Source organism: Anser cygnoides, chromosome 6 (assembly GCF_040182565.1).
Source record: "Anser cygnoides isolate HZ-2024a breed goose chromosome 6, Taihu_goose_T2T_genome, whole genome shotgun sequence".
Classification (NCBI taxonomy): domain Eukaryota; kingdom Metazoa; phylum Chordata; class Aves; order Anseriformes; family Anatidae; genus Anser; species Anser cygnoides.
The window spans coordinates 20306765-20321007 of record NC_089878.1 but is presented as its reverse complement, the minus strand read 5'-3'; the positions used below and the strand labels follow the sequence as shown (position 1 = coordinate 20321007).

General features: G+C 44.9%; 1 protein-coding gene across 4 annotated transcripts in view; it reads left to right on the top strand.

Annotated features, from left to right (window-relative positions):
* Window positions 1-427: 427 nt before the first annotated feature.
* Window positions 428-14243, top strand: part of MAP3K20 (mitogen-activated protein kinase kinase kinase 20) — a 90741-nt gene continuing 76925 nt past the window's right edge. For 2 of the 4 annotated variants that reach the window (XM_048061618.2, XM_066999266.1), the window contains exons 1-2: window positions 428-560; window positions 6543-6732. In XM_048061618.2, coding sequence (XP_047917575.2) covers window positions 6574-6732 — 159 coding nt within the window. In that variant the 5' untranslated portion in view covers window positions 428-560; window positions 6543-6573. The other 2 variants (XM_048061616.2, XM_013171551.3) reach the window with 2 other exon arrangements.

The following is a 14243-nucleotide window of genomic DNA, read 5'->3' as shown; positions in this document are numbered from 1 at the left end:
CCCGAGTCCTTTGAGTCACTTCCTTCAGACTTGACAACCCATTCCCAATTTGCCAAAAGCCTGCCGTGAGGGCACAGCACCTCGCTGCCACCGAAACCCTCGGGTAGGGGCTGCGCTGGGGACGGAGTCCGCCTCCCCGCCTCCCGGCTGACCCGAGGCGGCCATCCGAGGGCAGCCGGGCCCCGGGACGGGGCTGCACCTGCCCGTCGCGGCCCTCCGCGACCCGTTACGAGCCCACCGGTACCGCGGCTCTCCCCAGAGCGGCTGCGAGAGGGGCAGGGACAGAGGCAGGGGCAGGGTCTGCGGGCCCACCACCGCCACCAGCCCGTCCCCTCCCGCCCCGCGGCCCCCCGGGCGGGTGGTGCCGGGGCCGGGCGGCGCGGGGGCGGCGGCGGCGGCTCCCCGGCACGAACCGGAAGCGCGGGGGACGGGGCGGGAGCCGCGGTCGCGCCGGTTGCAGCCTCCCCTCCCAGCCGCCCTCCCTCCCTCTGCGGCGCGCGGGCCGCGGCTTCGGGGTCGGCGCCGCTCGGGTCCCGCCAGCCCGGAGTCCCTCGGGGAAGGTGAGGGGGCACGGCACGGGACGGGACGGGACGGGACAGGGGGCGGCGGGGCCGCGCTTTGCCTCTCGGCGGCCGTGGCCGAGCGCGAAAACCGCCGGGGGTGAGGCTGCACGGCACGGCGTGCCGGGACATGTCGGCGCTGTCGGGACGGGTCGGCGCTGGGGAGGCGCGGGGCCGGGGCCCGGTGGCGTTGCTGCGGCGCGGTCCCCGGCACGGGGTCCCCCGGGCTGGGCTTCGACGTGCGGGGCTCCCCCCGCCCTCCTTTTCCCCTCTTCACTTGTAAAGTGCGCCGGCGGGCTCTTCTTCCTTTCTTCTTCCTTTCTTCTCTCGTTTTCCCACACTTCTGCTAACCCTGCCCAGGTTTGTCCCTTTCCGCCGGACGCTCCGTGTGCGGGGCGAGCCGCCCGCTGCCCCTCCAGCCGGTGGCGGAGCCGTCGGAGGGCCCCGGGCCGCCGCTTCTTCGAGTGGCAGGAGCAGGGGTGGCTGAAAGCACAGGGGTAGCGCTGAGGACGTCAGAGCTGTCCGCTGGAGGCACGCGGTTAGGTGTTTCCAGGACTTTGTCCTCAAATTGTAAGTCCGCAGAAGCTCGCCTCTTCTCCCTGCCGGAGCGGCGCGCTGCGTAGGTAATGGCAGCCCAGGAGCGCGGCGCTGGCCCAGGCGAGAGGGCGTGCAGGCGCTGCCACGACGAAGGCCAGGGTCCCATGGCCACGCATGGCGGTGCCCAGGTGGGGCTTTGCTGCCCCTTGGGCCCGCACACAGGTGTAACTGCGGTGCCACCGCTGCCACACCTCGTGCGGGTTCCTCCCGGCGGGCACCGCTGGCGAGGCGCGCTGTGAATGAAGCGAGCGCTGCGGCGTTGCCCTGAGATAAAATGTTTTCTATTTAAAGAGAGGCGTTCGGACCCTTCGGCCTCTGCTGTTGGTGCAGCTCCGGTTGAAAATAGAATAGTTTGTTTCCTGAAGTACTCGAATTATTTAGGCTGAGTTGAGGTCTTTTTCTGTAGCACTGATGTCCATATAAATTCAAATAAAATTAGAAATCCTATTAATGGAAGTTGCACAAAGTTCTTATGCTCTGATAAAGGACAGGACAGGCTCGAGTGTTGTTGCTTGTGTAGCCGAGGTAGGCAGAATGCTGCCCCGAGTGCCAGCATCTGCATTGCTGCTGCTAAATTGGATCAAGAAAGTTTAGGAAATCCAGGGGTTGATGGTTTTATTTTAACCTATTGGAAGACTAGGATATATTGAGTTTGGGGATGTGCATGGGATTTGTTTGCATCTTACCCTTAGCTGTTCATAATATGATTAAAGGGTCTTTAATTTATAAAAACTTCTCTTTCTGCAATACCTCTTGCAGCTCGATATTACTACAACTCCGTGTCAGTGTTCTTGTTAGAAAAGACAATGGTTAACCATACTTTGGCTTGTTTTTTTTTTTAGTGTGTGCGTGTGGTGTTCTTTTTTGTATGTTTTGTTTTTGAAGTCTAAATAAGTGTGCTGCTGCAAAAATCCAGGTTGGTATCTTCGAGGACTTTAGGCCATGTTGGATACAAAGGATGATTAGGATCTAAAAATGGATGGTCAAAGATCCTGGAAGCAAAAGGACTGTTTTGCCAAATAAGGAAACTTGGCACATTCTGCTGTGTATTTTAAGATAGCACAAGTGTAGTGTGCTACTACTTTATTGGCAATATGTTGGCAGGATGCCTTCCCGAAAGAAGCACTGAATCTGGCTTCATGGAGTCACACAGAGAAGTGGGGGGAGCGAATTACAAAGGTATTTCCTTGAATAAATAGTAAAGTTGTTTTCTTTTTTATCTATTATTTTTTGAGTGATCGGATATTTAAAGAGCATCAGGTGCACGTGCAAGGGGTGGGATGCAATTTAAAGTTGACAGGCATGCACTGAGCTGCAGTTATGGTGCAGTTCATGCTGAATTCTTCCCTTCCTCCTGTTTCTAATGTGCAGGTCCATCAGGGGAAGCCACCTGTGCTTGGGGAACAGTAGCTGAGTGACAAGCAGCGGAGCCTTCTGGTTTGTGCTGGAATAAAGCAGAGTGCTGCTGAGTGCCAGTTTCCCTGCTGCACGGCACTTTTTTGGGGCACTGGGGTACTGCTGACTGCTTCCCGTTTCTGTACGTGAAGATGCAGGGCAGTGCAGTTGTGCCAGTTGCTCCCCCCAAATGCTTTAATTGCAAAAGTTCGGTGATGGCTCGTTGTAGGACGGTTTCACACACTCAGCATTTATATTACTGTATTGAACTGAGCGTGTCTTAATACCTTGCTGGAAAGTGACTCTGGGTAATAGCGCCCTGTTAGTACCCCGTATACTAAATACAGCCAGAGGCAGCTTAGATCAATTTCTTTGTGGTGTGAAATGACCAGCTTTAACATCCTGCTCAAATAAGTTACCAGGAGGAAAAAAATCCACACAAGAGAAGGTGGCGATGTTCTTGCATGATTACAAGCTCATGTTACTTGTTAGAAATAAACCTCAAGAGGCACAAGTTCATTTTTCCCCCTGAAGATCCCGCAGGAATAATTGCAGTAACCAACAATCAGATGATTTCTTCGAATACTTGTCATTCAGTTTCTGAACTGTGACACTTCCATTGTGTAGACAGTGAGCAACAGAGTCAGTTGACGTGGTGTTCCCTGCTGCTAAATGACCACAGTAGTTGGGGAGCCCAAGCTGTGTCCCCGAGGAAGGGCAGCGCTGAGCCCAAGCCCTCCTCCCGCTGCGTGCCCGCTCAGCAGGAGCTGCTTGCTGCCTTGCCGCGGCCCCAAGCAGGGGCTGCTCTCCAGGCTTGGAAAGCCTGCGGCCTGAAAATGGGCGACGTGGGTGGAGTGATGCACTTGTTTTGGACAGAAGTAGAAGAATATGTAGTTTAAGGAAATACCAGGTATTTTTCTTAACCAATGGTGTAAACTCAGATCGTTAAGTATCTCTTAAAACACGGTGACAAGTTAATAACTGTGTGCGTAATTGTCACATGCAGTTGTTACTCTAAACAGTTGTTTTCTCAAACATAACAAAGGGATTGATCTGTCTAATTGAGGATTAACTACCTTGCATCAAGAAAAATGGAGTAATATTTAAACGAGTTTATTCTTTCATTTAGAAGAAGAAAACTGTATACCTAACTTAGGCTGTCATTAATTACAGATCTCTCTTTATTTAGCATCCCGGGTAAATCTCTTCCACTTTCTCTGGAAAAAAGCTTCTGGGGGAACCTAACACAAATCCATGAATCATTCTTTATATTATATTGCTTACTGTATGCTGGTGACGGTAGCATCTGCAGCTGACTGTTGTAGATACGTTTGAAAAGATGTTTAAATAATGAACAGTAGCTTCTGCAAGTGCTTGTGTGCTGGGCACTGCACTGTAATTGCAGAAATATTTGGGAATTGGTAAATTTTTAAACAGCAGGGAGGACACACAGAAGGGTACCCGCTTGCATTTAAAAAGTGTCTGGTGTGGATTTTGTCCAACACTAGTAAATGTTGATGTCTGTTTTCAGTGAAGTCTTAGAACAACATCTAGTTCCATGCTAGTGTAACTTTCAAAAGTTAAATAATTTACTTGTTTGTATGCATAATTTGGTTCTTTTGGGTGAAGAGTAATTTAAGATAATTTGACAGCTTTTCAGAACTATTGAATTCAGATAGTAAAGGCCAGAAATACTTGTTTCCTTTGATGCATTTTTCTTTTCGCTTGGTTTTCTGTTCCTTCTGCCATCTCCAACACAGCCATCTGTTATCAGCTGTTCATGCTTTCCTCTTTAACTCATGGTCCAGTCGTGGTGCGTATACTTTTGCCTGTGAGTGACATTACTCTTCTGAATAATTCTGTCATCGGTAAGGAGATTATTCACCAGAGCATAATTATCCACGTGCTTAAATGAGCCTCTGGATTGTGAAGCTTACCTGTTTTATTTGCCTACAAAGTGTCACATATGCGTGAGATGCATGTACACAGCGTTGCCTTTGAAGAACTGCTGAATTAAAAATGACAAAATGGGCCTTTGTTTCTGAGGACCAGGTAATTAAGCAGCATTGGCAAAGAAGCAAAAGTTAGAACAGCCTTCATTATGCTCCTGATTTGCAGAAGTGACTTATTTCCTTTCCCTTGAGCTTTCCTTAAAGAAAGTATATGCTGGGCAGTACAAAGGATGACTCTGACCCTCCATAGGTGCGTAAGAGATGAAAGGAAATCAAATGACAACATTGACAAGGTTAAAACAAGAACAAAAGGTCAAAAGAAGAGTTCAGGCACTTAGCGAAGGAGCTGACGAGATACTGGAAGCACAGACTTTATTTCCTGTTGCGGGGATAACCCTCGTGCTAGCTTGCAGAGCTGGGAACAGAAACTCATGTTGCCTCCCGGAGAGCGTTGCAGACTGTTTGTCAGCGAGATGTGTGCTTGAAGCCAACTCCCTCTAAAACGTGATGCCTTCTATAAACATGTTAAAGCTGTCGTTAAACATGTTAATAGCTGCCTGGGCAGCTCTGGCAGCTATTGCCTTTACCCTTGTGGGTAGTGAAGAGACCTGCAACACACCGTGCAGTCTCAGAAAAGGCTGTATGCTGTCTTATACAAAATACAGGAAAATACTTTGGTATCCTCATCTCTCAGTTGGAGAATTGCTGCAACCAAACAGTGACAGAAATTTCTGGTCAAATGAGATCTCAAAATGTGTAACAAATTATGCACAAATTCAGGAGAGGAAATGTGTGTCTGTTTCTGTTACAAAAGGGACAGCTTTTTTTTGCAGCAGGCAGAGCTAGGTATATCACAGATGCAGTTCCCAAGCCCCAGACAGCACATGGTGTCTCGTACTGTCTCGGAAAGCCCTGCAGGCTGGAGGCTCCTGAACTCGTGCTGTATTTTGATCCCGTAGATAGATCAGTATAACTGGAGGTGTAACTTTCACCAGCAAAACAGTATCTCTTTGTTTGTTTTGCTCAGACCTATCTCTGTTTCAGTTTACGCTGATAAGCTTACTTTCATTAGCTGCCTGTATAGTGACTCTCGGTGGGGATTAAAGCTCGTTGGTCTAAGCTAGTGCAGGTTTCTACCGCACGCCTCGAGGTCCTGCAGACAGCATGTGGCAGGTTCTGTGGGATCCTGCCTGCTCTGCGCTCCTCCGGAGAAGCCGAAGCTTTCCCATCTAATACCATTAAAAAAAAAGAAACCTAAAATTAGTCATTGTTCACTCGCTTAGGTGATAACATTGCTTGAAATTTGCTGCAAGCATGAGGTTTATCACTTTGAAATCTCTGAGAAGGACGTTCTGTTCTCCTGGCAGCAAAGATGGATCGTCTCTCAAAACCGCCGGAGTCGGTCTTGGCACAGGCTGCAGAATTTCACATATTGCAACCCAGATAAATTACTGTGTGCTTACACTTTGTTGTAACATGCGAACAGAACTGACTCATTTGGAAAAAGACTTTTGTTGTGGCCAGGTTTTTCTGCATCCTGGTGAAGAGCGCTGCTACCTGGCTGGCAGCGCGCGCCCCGTGTGTGCCACCGTGCGCCCGGCAGCCCGGCGTGGGGTGCTGTGTGTCGTGCAAAGCGATCACAACAGGCGAGAGCGCGTGCTTCGCATGCCTGAGCTCCTATGCAAGCTGGGATTTGAAAGCACATTTCCCGTCCGTCAGCGGGCTCGGTGCTGGGGAGCGTGGTGACGCGCTTGCGTTTTGCACAGCTCCTTCCAAGGTGCTCGGGAGACCTCCGCGTAACTGCAGAGTATTTTTAGTCCTTTCTGTCTCCCAGCTGTTCCTAATAGCTTGTGCAAATAATGTAAACATTTGCATAGCCTGTTGGACTGCGAACTCCTAGACTTTTTCCTCTTATGCTCAGTGGATTTTACTGCAGTGTGCTTGTTGCAACAGGTTCTTGTTTTGGGGTGTCTGAACATAGGTAAGAATGTCCATAAATCCGTGGAGTGTGTATTAATTACAGCTTTTCTCTTCACAGATTTTGCTGTGGTATATTTTGTCATTATGAGATGTCGTCTACCAGTGCTTCATTTGTGCAAATTAGATTTGATGACTTGCAGTTTTTTGAGAACTGCGGTGGAGGGAGTTTCGGGAGTGTCTATCGAGCCCGATGGATTTCTCAGGACAAGGAGGTGGCTGTAAAGAAGCTGCTCAAAATAGAAAAAGAGGTAAGAGTTTACTTTTAATTTCTTTGTCTGCTGTGGAAACAAGGACGTAAATTCCATTCTTGAGTTAATTGAAGCAATCTGACTTGTTTGTTTAATTACAAAAACCTGTAACTGGATGTTGTTACAACAAACACATACTGAGGGGGCTATCTCTGAGTGTGTCTGATTAAAGCATTCTTGTTTTACTGTGTCTTTGCTGCCCTCCTCTACCTTTCCTGTGTAGCAGCTCCTCTCTGTCATGACCCTGAGGAGGAGGAGAGCTCCTGCACTTGTGGAGCTAGTAATTTCCACTTGATTCCACTGGGCACATTGGAGTAGGAGTATTTAGCGTTTGCTGGCTCTGCCGGCCTTGCTTTTGTCCTTCTTACATGTAGTCTCACAAGTGCTGTGGCTGGTGCCTGTACGTTTGCTATAGGCGTCATGTGTACTGCTAGGTGTTGCTTCTGCCCTGCTGCTGCAGGAGCTGTTCATGCGGGGCTCCACGAGCTCTGAGCTGCTCGCAGGTGCATCTCTGCCTGGCCCTGTCTCGCCGTGTGGTTAAAGGCTAACCATTACACTAGTTGCCTTCTCCAGTGGCTTCCTGTGTGGCTGGGAAGACAGACGGGTCCTTCAGCACTTCTGTGGGAAAAGGCAGAATGACTGCTTACTGCAGCTTAGCCAGCTATAAGAGGTTTACCTGAAAATCCTCTTGACCCTTAGCTTTCTGCGGTCCCAGCAAAGGTGGGGTGCCTGCAGTCCTCCAGAACTCCGGTCTGCGTGCAGGTCTGCCCCTAGCGCAGCAGCCAGGCTGCACTGGTGTAGCACTGGACAGCACTGGGCTGCCATTCCAGCATGGTATATCTTACACATATATATGCATCTTATGTCTTCTATGCAATACCCTCAAAGTGTTTTAGGAAGACAGTTAGAAGCTGAATTATGGCAAAGCAGCTCTAAGAGCGACATGCTTAGCAAATAACCAGACACCAAGATTCACCTACTGTTGCAGCAACAGAGTTAGCCCAATTACGTCATGCTTAGTGGTGTGATAAGCATGTTTGATCATGATTCAGCAAATTACTGTGTAAAATAATGTGGATCTCATGTTTTTTCCTATTGAGGATGGTAGAAGAGGTACATGTTCTGTCCAATGTCAATCTGTACGCTTCACTGTGTATCTTTTAACATTAACAAATACTAAAAACGAAAAGACAAGTAAAATCAGTGCTAGGCAACATCAGTAACATGCTGCTTGAAAATCAGCTGACTGGCAGATCTCAGCAATGATCAATGAAACATCTTTATTGAATACACATGTTTGTCTTAGACCTGTTATATACTGAAAGACTACTTAAAAACAGTATTACTATACCTTGTGATGGCATAAACCTTAGTGGAATGGGAAATAATGGAGAAAGTAGGACAGTTTATGTATGACCTGACACAGCTGGACCATTCAGATGACATTTTTTCTAAACATTGAAATGCAAAGTTCAGCTTGTAGTGAGGGGTACAGGTTACACACTGGGAAAGGAAACCGTATGCTAGAAAGAATATAGTATAAGAGTATAGTTTCTAGCTTATCATGGTGCTGTTACATATGCCTTGCATATACAAATGAGGATCGAGTCATTTGTAAGAACCGGGCATGGTTTGTCTGGGTAAGTGGCGCTGGGGAGAGGGTGTTAGGCAGTGGGTGCAGTCCTAGTTGGATTGTTTCTAAAGGAATGCTGACAAACTGGAGGGGCAGCCCAGGGGAATTGCAAAACACACTCAGAGAGTGGAAAGTATGGGGGTGCGAGGGAGTGTGTCTGTGGGTATGACAGAAAGGATTGTCAACAGAAGGGGGCAAGTGTCTTCACGTACAAAATCTGTGTGTTTTACTTCATGCCAGTCACCACTTGCAACCTAAACTAGCAAGATGGGTTCTAGTTGCAAGCAGCATGGTGTGGGCAATTTATCTTGAAAGCTTTCTGGAGAGGCAGCGTAGAGGCAAGTGGTGATACCTTCAGTAAATCTAGAAAGATTTGCCAGAATCAGTCTGTTGAAAACCTTGGAGAATTAAAAACAAATAAGAGCTTGTTTACAACAATTGCATTTTCATATGGAGAAAATGCTCTGGGCTCGTTTAATCTAGTGTAAAAAAGTTATTACAAGAACTAAAGGTTGGGATCTGAAGCCAGACAAATTAAAATGGGAAATAAAGCACAAATTATAAGGAGCGAGGATGAGTAATACTTGGAAAAGACTACACAGAGATGGAGTGAAGATGGAGAATCCTTTCCATCTCTTCATGTCTTCACATTGAGATGAGATGTCTTTTTGGACAATTGCTTCTGTCATGGTGTTGAGTTCAGCAGCAGAGAGCTCGGTGAGGCATGGTGGCCTGTGTGTGGTACACTGGAGGCAAGACTCAGTTATCTGAAGGTCTTTTCTGACCCTAATGGCTGTCAGTCTGTTTACATATGTAGTATGCAGCATGTTTGTCCATAGTATGTTTATCTGTAGTGATGACAGTATTGAACGTCTGTGACTTAACTGTGCTTAAAGTCATGGTGAGTCAATGACTTTTCGCGTAGCACTAGAAAAATAACTCGCTCAAACTGTATGTAGATATTTGGACAGCTTGCATTTAGTCGGGAAAACTAATTGTTGCCCTTTCTGACTTCTTTGAAAGGAAGTGTCCTTTTTAACTCCGTGACTGATTGTCTTTCATTTCTCTTAACTGCTGCCAATAATCCATAACAACTGAATAAAGAGAAAACAGAGAAGAGTTGGGAAAAGCTTGCTCAGAGGAATTTCATGCTTGCTGAGTCCAAGGGCACAAGCCAAATCAATAGAGCAGTGGTGTCATTCTGCAAATATGTTGTAGCTGTGCTCCATTTTATTAAACAAACCAAACAAAAACAGTAAATATCTTGAAGGCTTTGTATTAGCCAAGTGGCTGGTAGGTTCTGACATGTAAAACAAAGCATTTTTTGTTCCAGTATATAGCAGCATCTCATACTAAAATATGTACTCGGAAAAACTAATAAATACTTGAAAGGGTGTAGCTCAGGCAGATTTCTTCAAAGGTCTTTAAAATGTGGAAAATGGGAAGACCTCTGCAAGGCATTAACTTTTTATGGACAGATAGTAAAATCTGACTGTACAGGAAGAGGTGTATGTTTAGGTGGATGAGTGCAGCTAAACAGGTGTACTGAGAAAGAGAAATACTCTGCCAGGCCTTGATCAGAGTATCAGATCTGCAGCTCTGGGCAAGACTTAGGCCGATTAGGTAAACTGTAAGAGTGTGTCTTGAGTGATTAAGTAACAGCAAAAACAAAATTAAATTGCAGTTTTACTGTCTTGTACAAGCACTTTAGCAGTGTTTGGTTTTAAGCAAGGAACAGCAGTTCCTTGTGAATTGTTTTATGGAAAATGAAACTATCAGCATGACGTTTATGATGCATACAGGGGAAGCAGAAATGTCTCCTGTAGTAGGATGTGTACTTGCTCCCTCTGCCTGAAGTGATAATTTTGTGCACTCATTGAAGAAAATCACACACCTTCTACTCAGGAATTTATTTGGTATTTTTGTGAACAATTTGTGTGAGTTATTGGATAGGCCCATAATTTGTCTCCTGCTGAAGCAGATGGGAGCGATTGGGCCAAAGGCCTTATCCTGCAAATTGCTCGCAGTTCTTTTGACTCCATTATCTAGAGCAGATACCTGCCCGAGTGAAATGTTACAGCCTGCTGTTGGACACCTTACCTGTTCACCAAACAGCGTCTGCCTCCTTCATCTGTCTGTGCGGCTCCCAAGTTCACCTGTTTGCCGTCACCGCGTTGAAGGCCGTGTTTTTGGTGCTGTTTATCAGTCCTTTTTGGCACCCGGTCAGGACTGCGCTGCGTCACTGTGAGGTTCATCGCTTCTGGAGCTTACCTGAAACTTGTGTTTAATTGCAGCGTGTCTGCTCTCTAGAGCCATGAACAGCCTCCGTGCGGTTGATGGGCAGCAGTGTTGTATGTGGTTAGCCTACCTCAGCTGCTAAACCACAGCGCTGAGGTAGAGGGTGGCTTGGTTTCGCGCAGTACGACTGGTCCTGGACCTCCTCCCAGCGCAGGCCCTGGTCTGAACCAGGCACAGGCCAGCAGCAGAGGGAGGCGGGAGTAAAACCGTGTAAAACGCAACTGAAATCTGTTGGAAAGTGCTTCTGATGAACTAACAGCCACTAGGGCATAAAAAATGTTGAACTGAATACTATTAACTGCGTGTTTTGTTCAGTCATGTCTGCATGATGTGATGGGATTTTATGAGGCTCAAGAATAAAAACATGTTCTTACTGGTTTTGAGGCAGTATTGCTGGAAGTCTGGCTACCGTGGAAATTAATTTTATATTGTCAGGTTTTCTTGCACATATGCATTATATACAATAAGCTTTAGGGGATCTTTTCAACTGTTTCATAAAACTTTTCATATGGAAAATAATGCAGCTTGTTCCCTCTTCTTATTTTATGGTTCCTTTTGGAAGAGACTGTCCAGAAGGCATTGATTGTGCCTGTAACTTCCAAACTGAATGAATTAAGTTTAATCATAGGCATGTCAGTAGGCTTACCTCACTCGTGTTTGTACTCTTAAAAGAGTATATGGTAATTTTAATGTGGGTCATAAGAGTAAGGACTGGGAATGACTTTCAAGAGTAACAAGAGAAAAACAACAGAGTAAAATAGAGCAAAACAAACCAAACCAAATTGAAATTGATACGTAGCCCAGACAGGACTAAAAATAGTAGATGTTTTTGCTTGCAGTTTATAGCTATTAAGGGTGCTTGGGTGCCAGCCTTGAGTGACTTCTCCATTCTGGGATCTGGCTGTAATGAAGGGCAGTTTTGATGCTTTTTTTTATTATTTTATTAGCTCTTTCTAGGAGCTTCCACTCCCTTACCCCTTTCATTTCTGAATCGGTCAGTTTTTAAAGTGATTCAGGATGACATCTATCAGGAAATGTCTAGATTTACTTGATTGTGACACAGAGAGAGGGGGCAACAAACCCAGGGATTCCAACATGTGGTCCTTGGATGCACACAGTATTGCTAAAGAGCTGTAAAAGATGACCTAGAGTATATGTTATAGAAAGTGTAGGCATGAAATATATGAACATTCTGGAGAGACGTGTGTATATAGGAAAACTATAGAGTTCACTTTTTTTATTAAATATCCCTGAACTAAGGGATCTCATGGGAACATTTTCAGCCCCAGCCCTGTATTTATTTAAAGAAATGCTGCTGTATCTTGTGAACAGCTGAAAAGAAATAAAACTATTTTACTCTATTGAGGGGGTGGGGTCTTAAAATGTCTTTTTTTTTTTTTTTAAACTGAATGGTTATTTTGTAGGATTTTCTGTTTCTTTTTATAATTTGGTAAAGGAAATGGCTTAGAGCACTTCTCTGAGTGCTAAGGTACCCCCAGAATGGTATCAGGATACTTGGTATCCTTGCTATTCTGTGGCAGTTGTGAAAATGGGTTCAGATGCTGCAACTGTTTTATATTCTGTGTCTCAGAATAAACCATTGTGGATAGTACAGGCTTCTGGAACAAATATCTGATTGTATCTGCTTTTAATTTTACTCTACTCTTGGCCTTCATTCAAGGGACATTTTCTGAAGGACATTATTTTGTAAAGGAATGACATGTTCTCAGGTCTCAAGAAAGTGTATTAAGAGATTTTCATAGTGGATGCTTTGGGTAAGACTAATGTAAGTCTCAAGTAGAATATGTGTTGCAACCAAATGATATTTGGGAGATACCAGTCTAATGAAAAAAAGATTTAAGGTTGTCAGAATACATTTATTCTTGGGGTGAACAGGCATTATTTTAATTTTGTCTGTTTGAAAGAGAGACTTTATTCCTCTATGTCTCTGCTTCTCAAAATGTACTCAGAAACGTAGCTATCCAGGCACAGAAACATACTGGTCTGTATTTTGCTGCATTTTATTGTAGTGGATTTTTTTTTAACTTGTGTATTTAAACATTTTATACTAAGTTTTTCATTAGATGAGTAACATCTTTCAGAGTTGCTTCATCTAAATAATGAGTATTTATATTACAAGTTGTGTAGCTTAGTGACATATTTTGTCCAGCTTAATTTGAGCTTCTTACTGGTTTGTATATATGCAGTTCTTTTAAATCAAGCCAATTTTGGCTTAATTTGATTTAAACGTCAACTTCAATGAAACTGGCATGGCACGGCTCAGACTGGCACTCTGTGGTTTCGAAAGTTATTTTGGGTCACTTGAGACGTAGTGACTGTTGATGTTGTTATCTTAGCTTGCAATAAATGAAAAGCAGTTTTACAAGTGCTTGTGAATCTTGCTGTAGCCATATTTAAGAAGTTACCCTATCCCTTTTTATCTGCTAAACCAGCAGATTTTATATTGAAACTGTAAAGGATTAAGTTCATGTTTCCTTTTGTTGACTGATGGACAGCTGTGAATGGTAACAAACAAGCCTGATAAACAGGTAAATTAATAAAGTAAGATGCAGCAGGTTTTCTGTGTTGCTTCCTTTCACTTGACTCTTGAATTGTCCTGAACTTTGTAAGAGTGAAGCAGAACTACTTTGTGGGTGCTGCTGGTCAGGAGTATGCAGGCAGTTGCCAGAGCTTGGTTGATGCATAGAAATGTGTCATGCATCCAATCCCTCATCTAGGAATATTATCTCTGTGAGGTCTTGGGTCCTTTCAACTCGGTTATCTTTACATTTGCCTTTTCAGAAGGTGCAACTCGTCAGGTGAACAAGTTTTAACACCACAATTCTAGAAATTGTGAATAAATATTGTTTCTGTAATGGAGAAAACCTGTTTCTGTCAATTATTAAAAAAAACACTTTCTTATCCTTCTTGCTGCCCACAGTATCCAGCCTGTTAGGGTATTCTTTAATATCCTTCCATTTTTCCATTTCACAATTAATTTAATTACATTATATATTGTCTTCAGAATTATTCTGTCAATCTGCTTCAAAGTTTTGTTGGCAGTGGGCTGGAATTGCCAGTAGGTACTTAGTAGATACTTAGCCATGATTAAGTTTTGGTTTTGTTTTTTTCTCATCTAGATATAGTTCTTCCTTTTCAGTCATCTTTTTGCATGGGCTCAGTTATTATTTACAATTTGGAGGAGAGGTTGCATTGCTTTTTTCTCCATGCCAGTAACCCTTGACATCAAACTGCAGCTCTTTTGTGCCCCCTCCCACGACATTCACTGACCCTGGGCTTCTGTTGAAGTGATCAGCTGCAAAATGGTATTCTGGGATGTTGAAGCTGTACTGAAGCATCACTAGAAATCTCATGGATGTAGAAGAGCTCCTTTTCTCTTGGGGTGCTCTTTGCAGACTCAAGAAGTTGCGAGACAGTGTAAGTTAGTTTTTATGTAACTGTAGTCTTATCTAACTATAATTTTCTTAAGACAAAGTTAAAATTACAAAATACTACTGCAGGTGAAATCTGGTAGTAACTTTATAGCACTGGCATGTTTGCGTAGGGCGTGCTTTGAGGG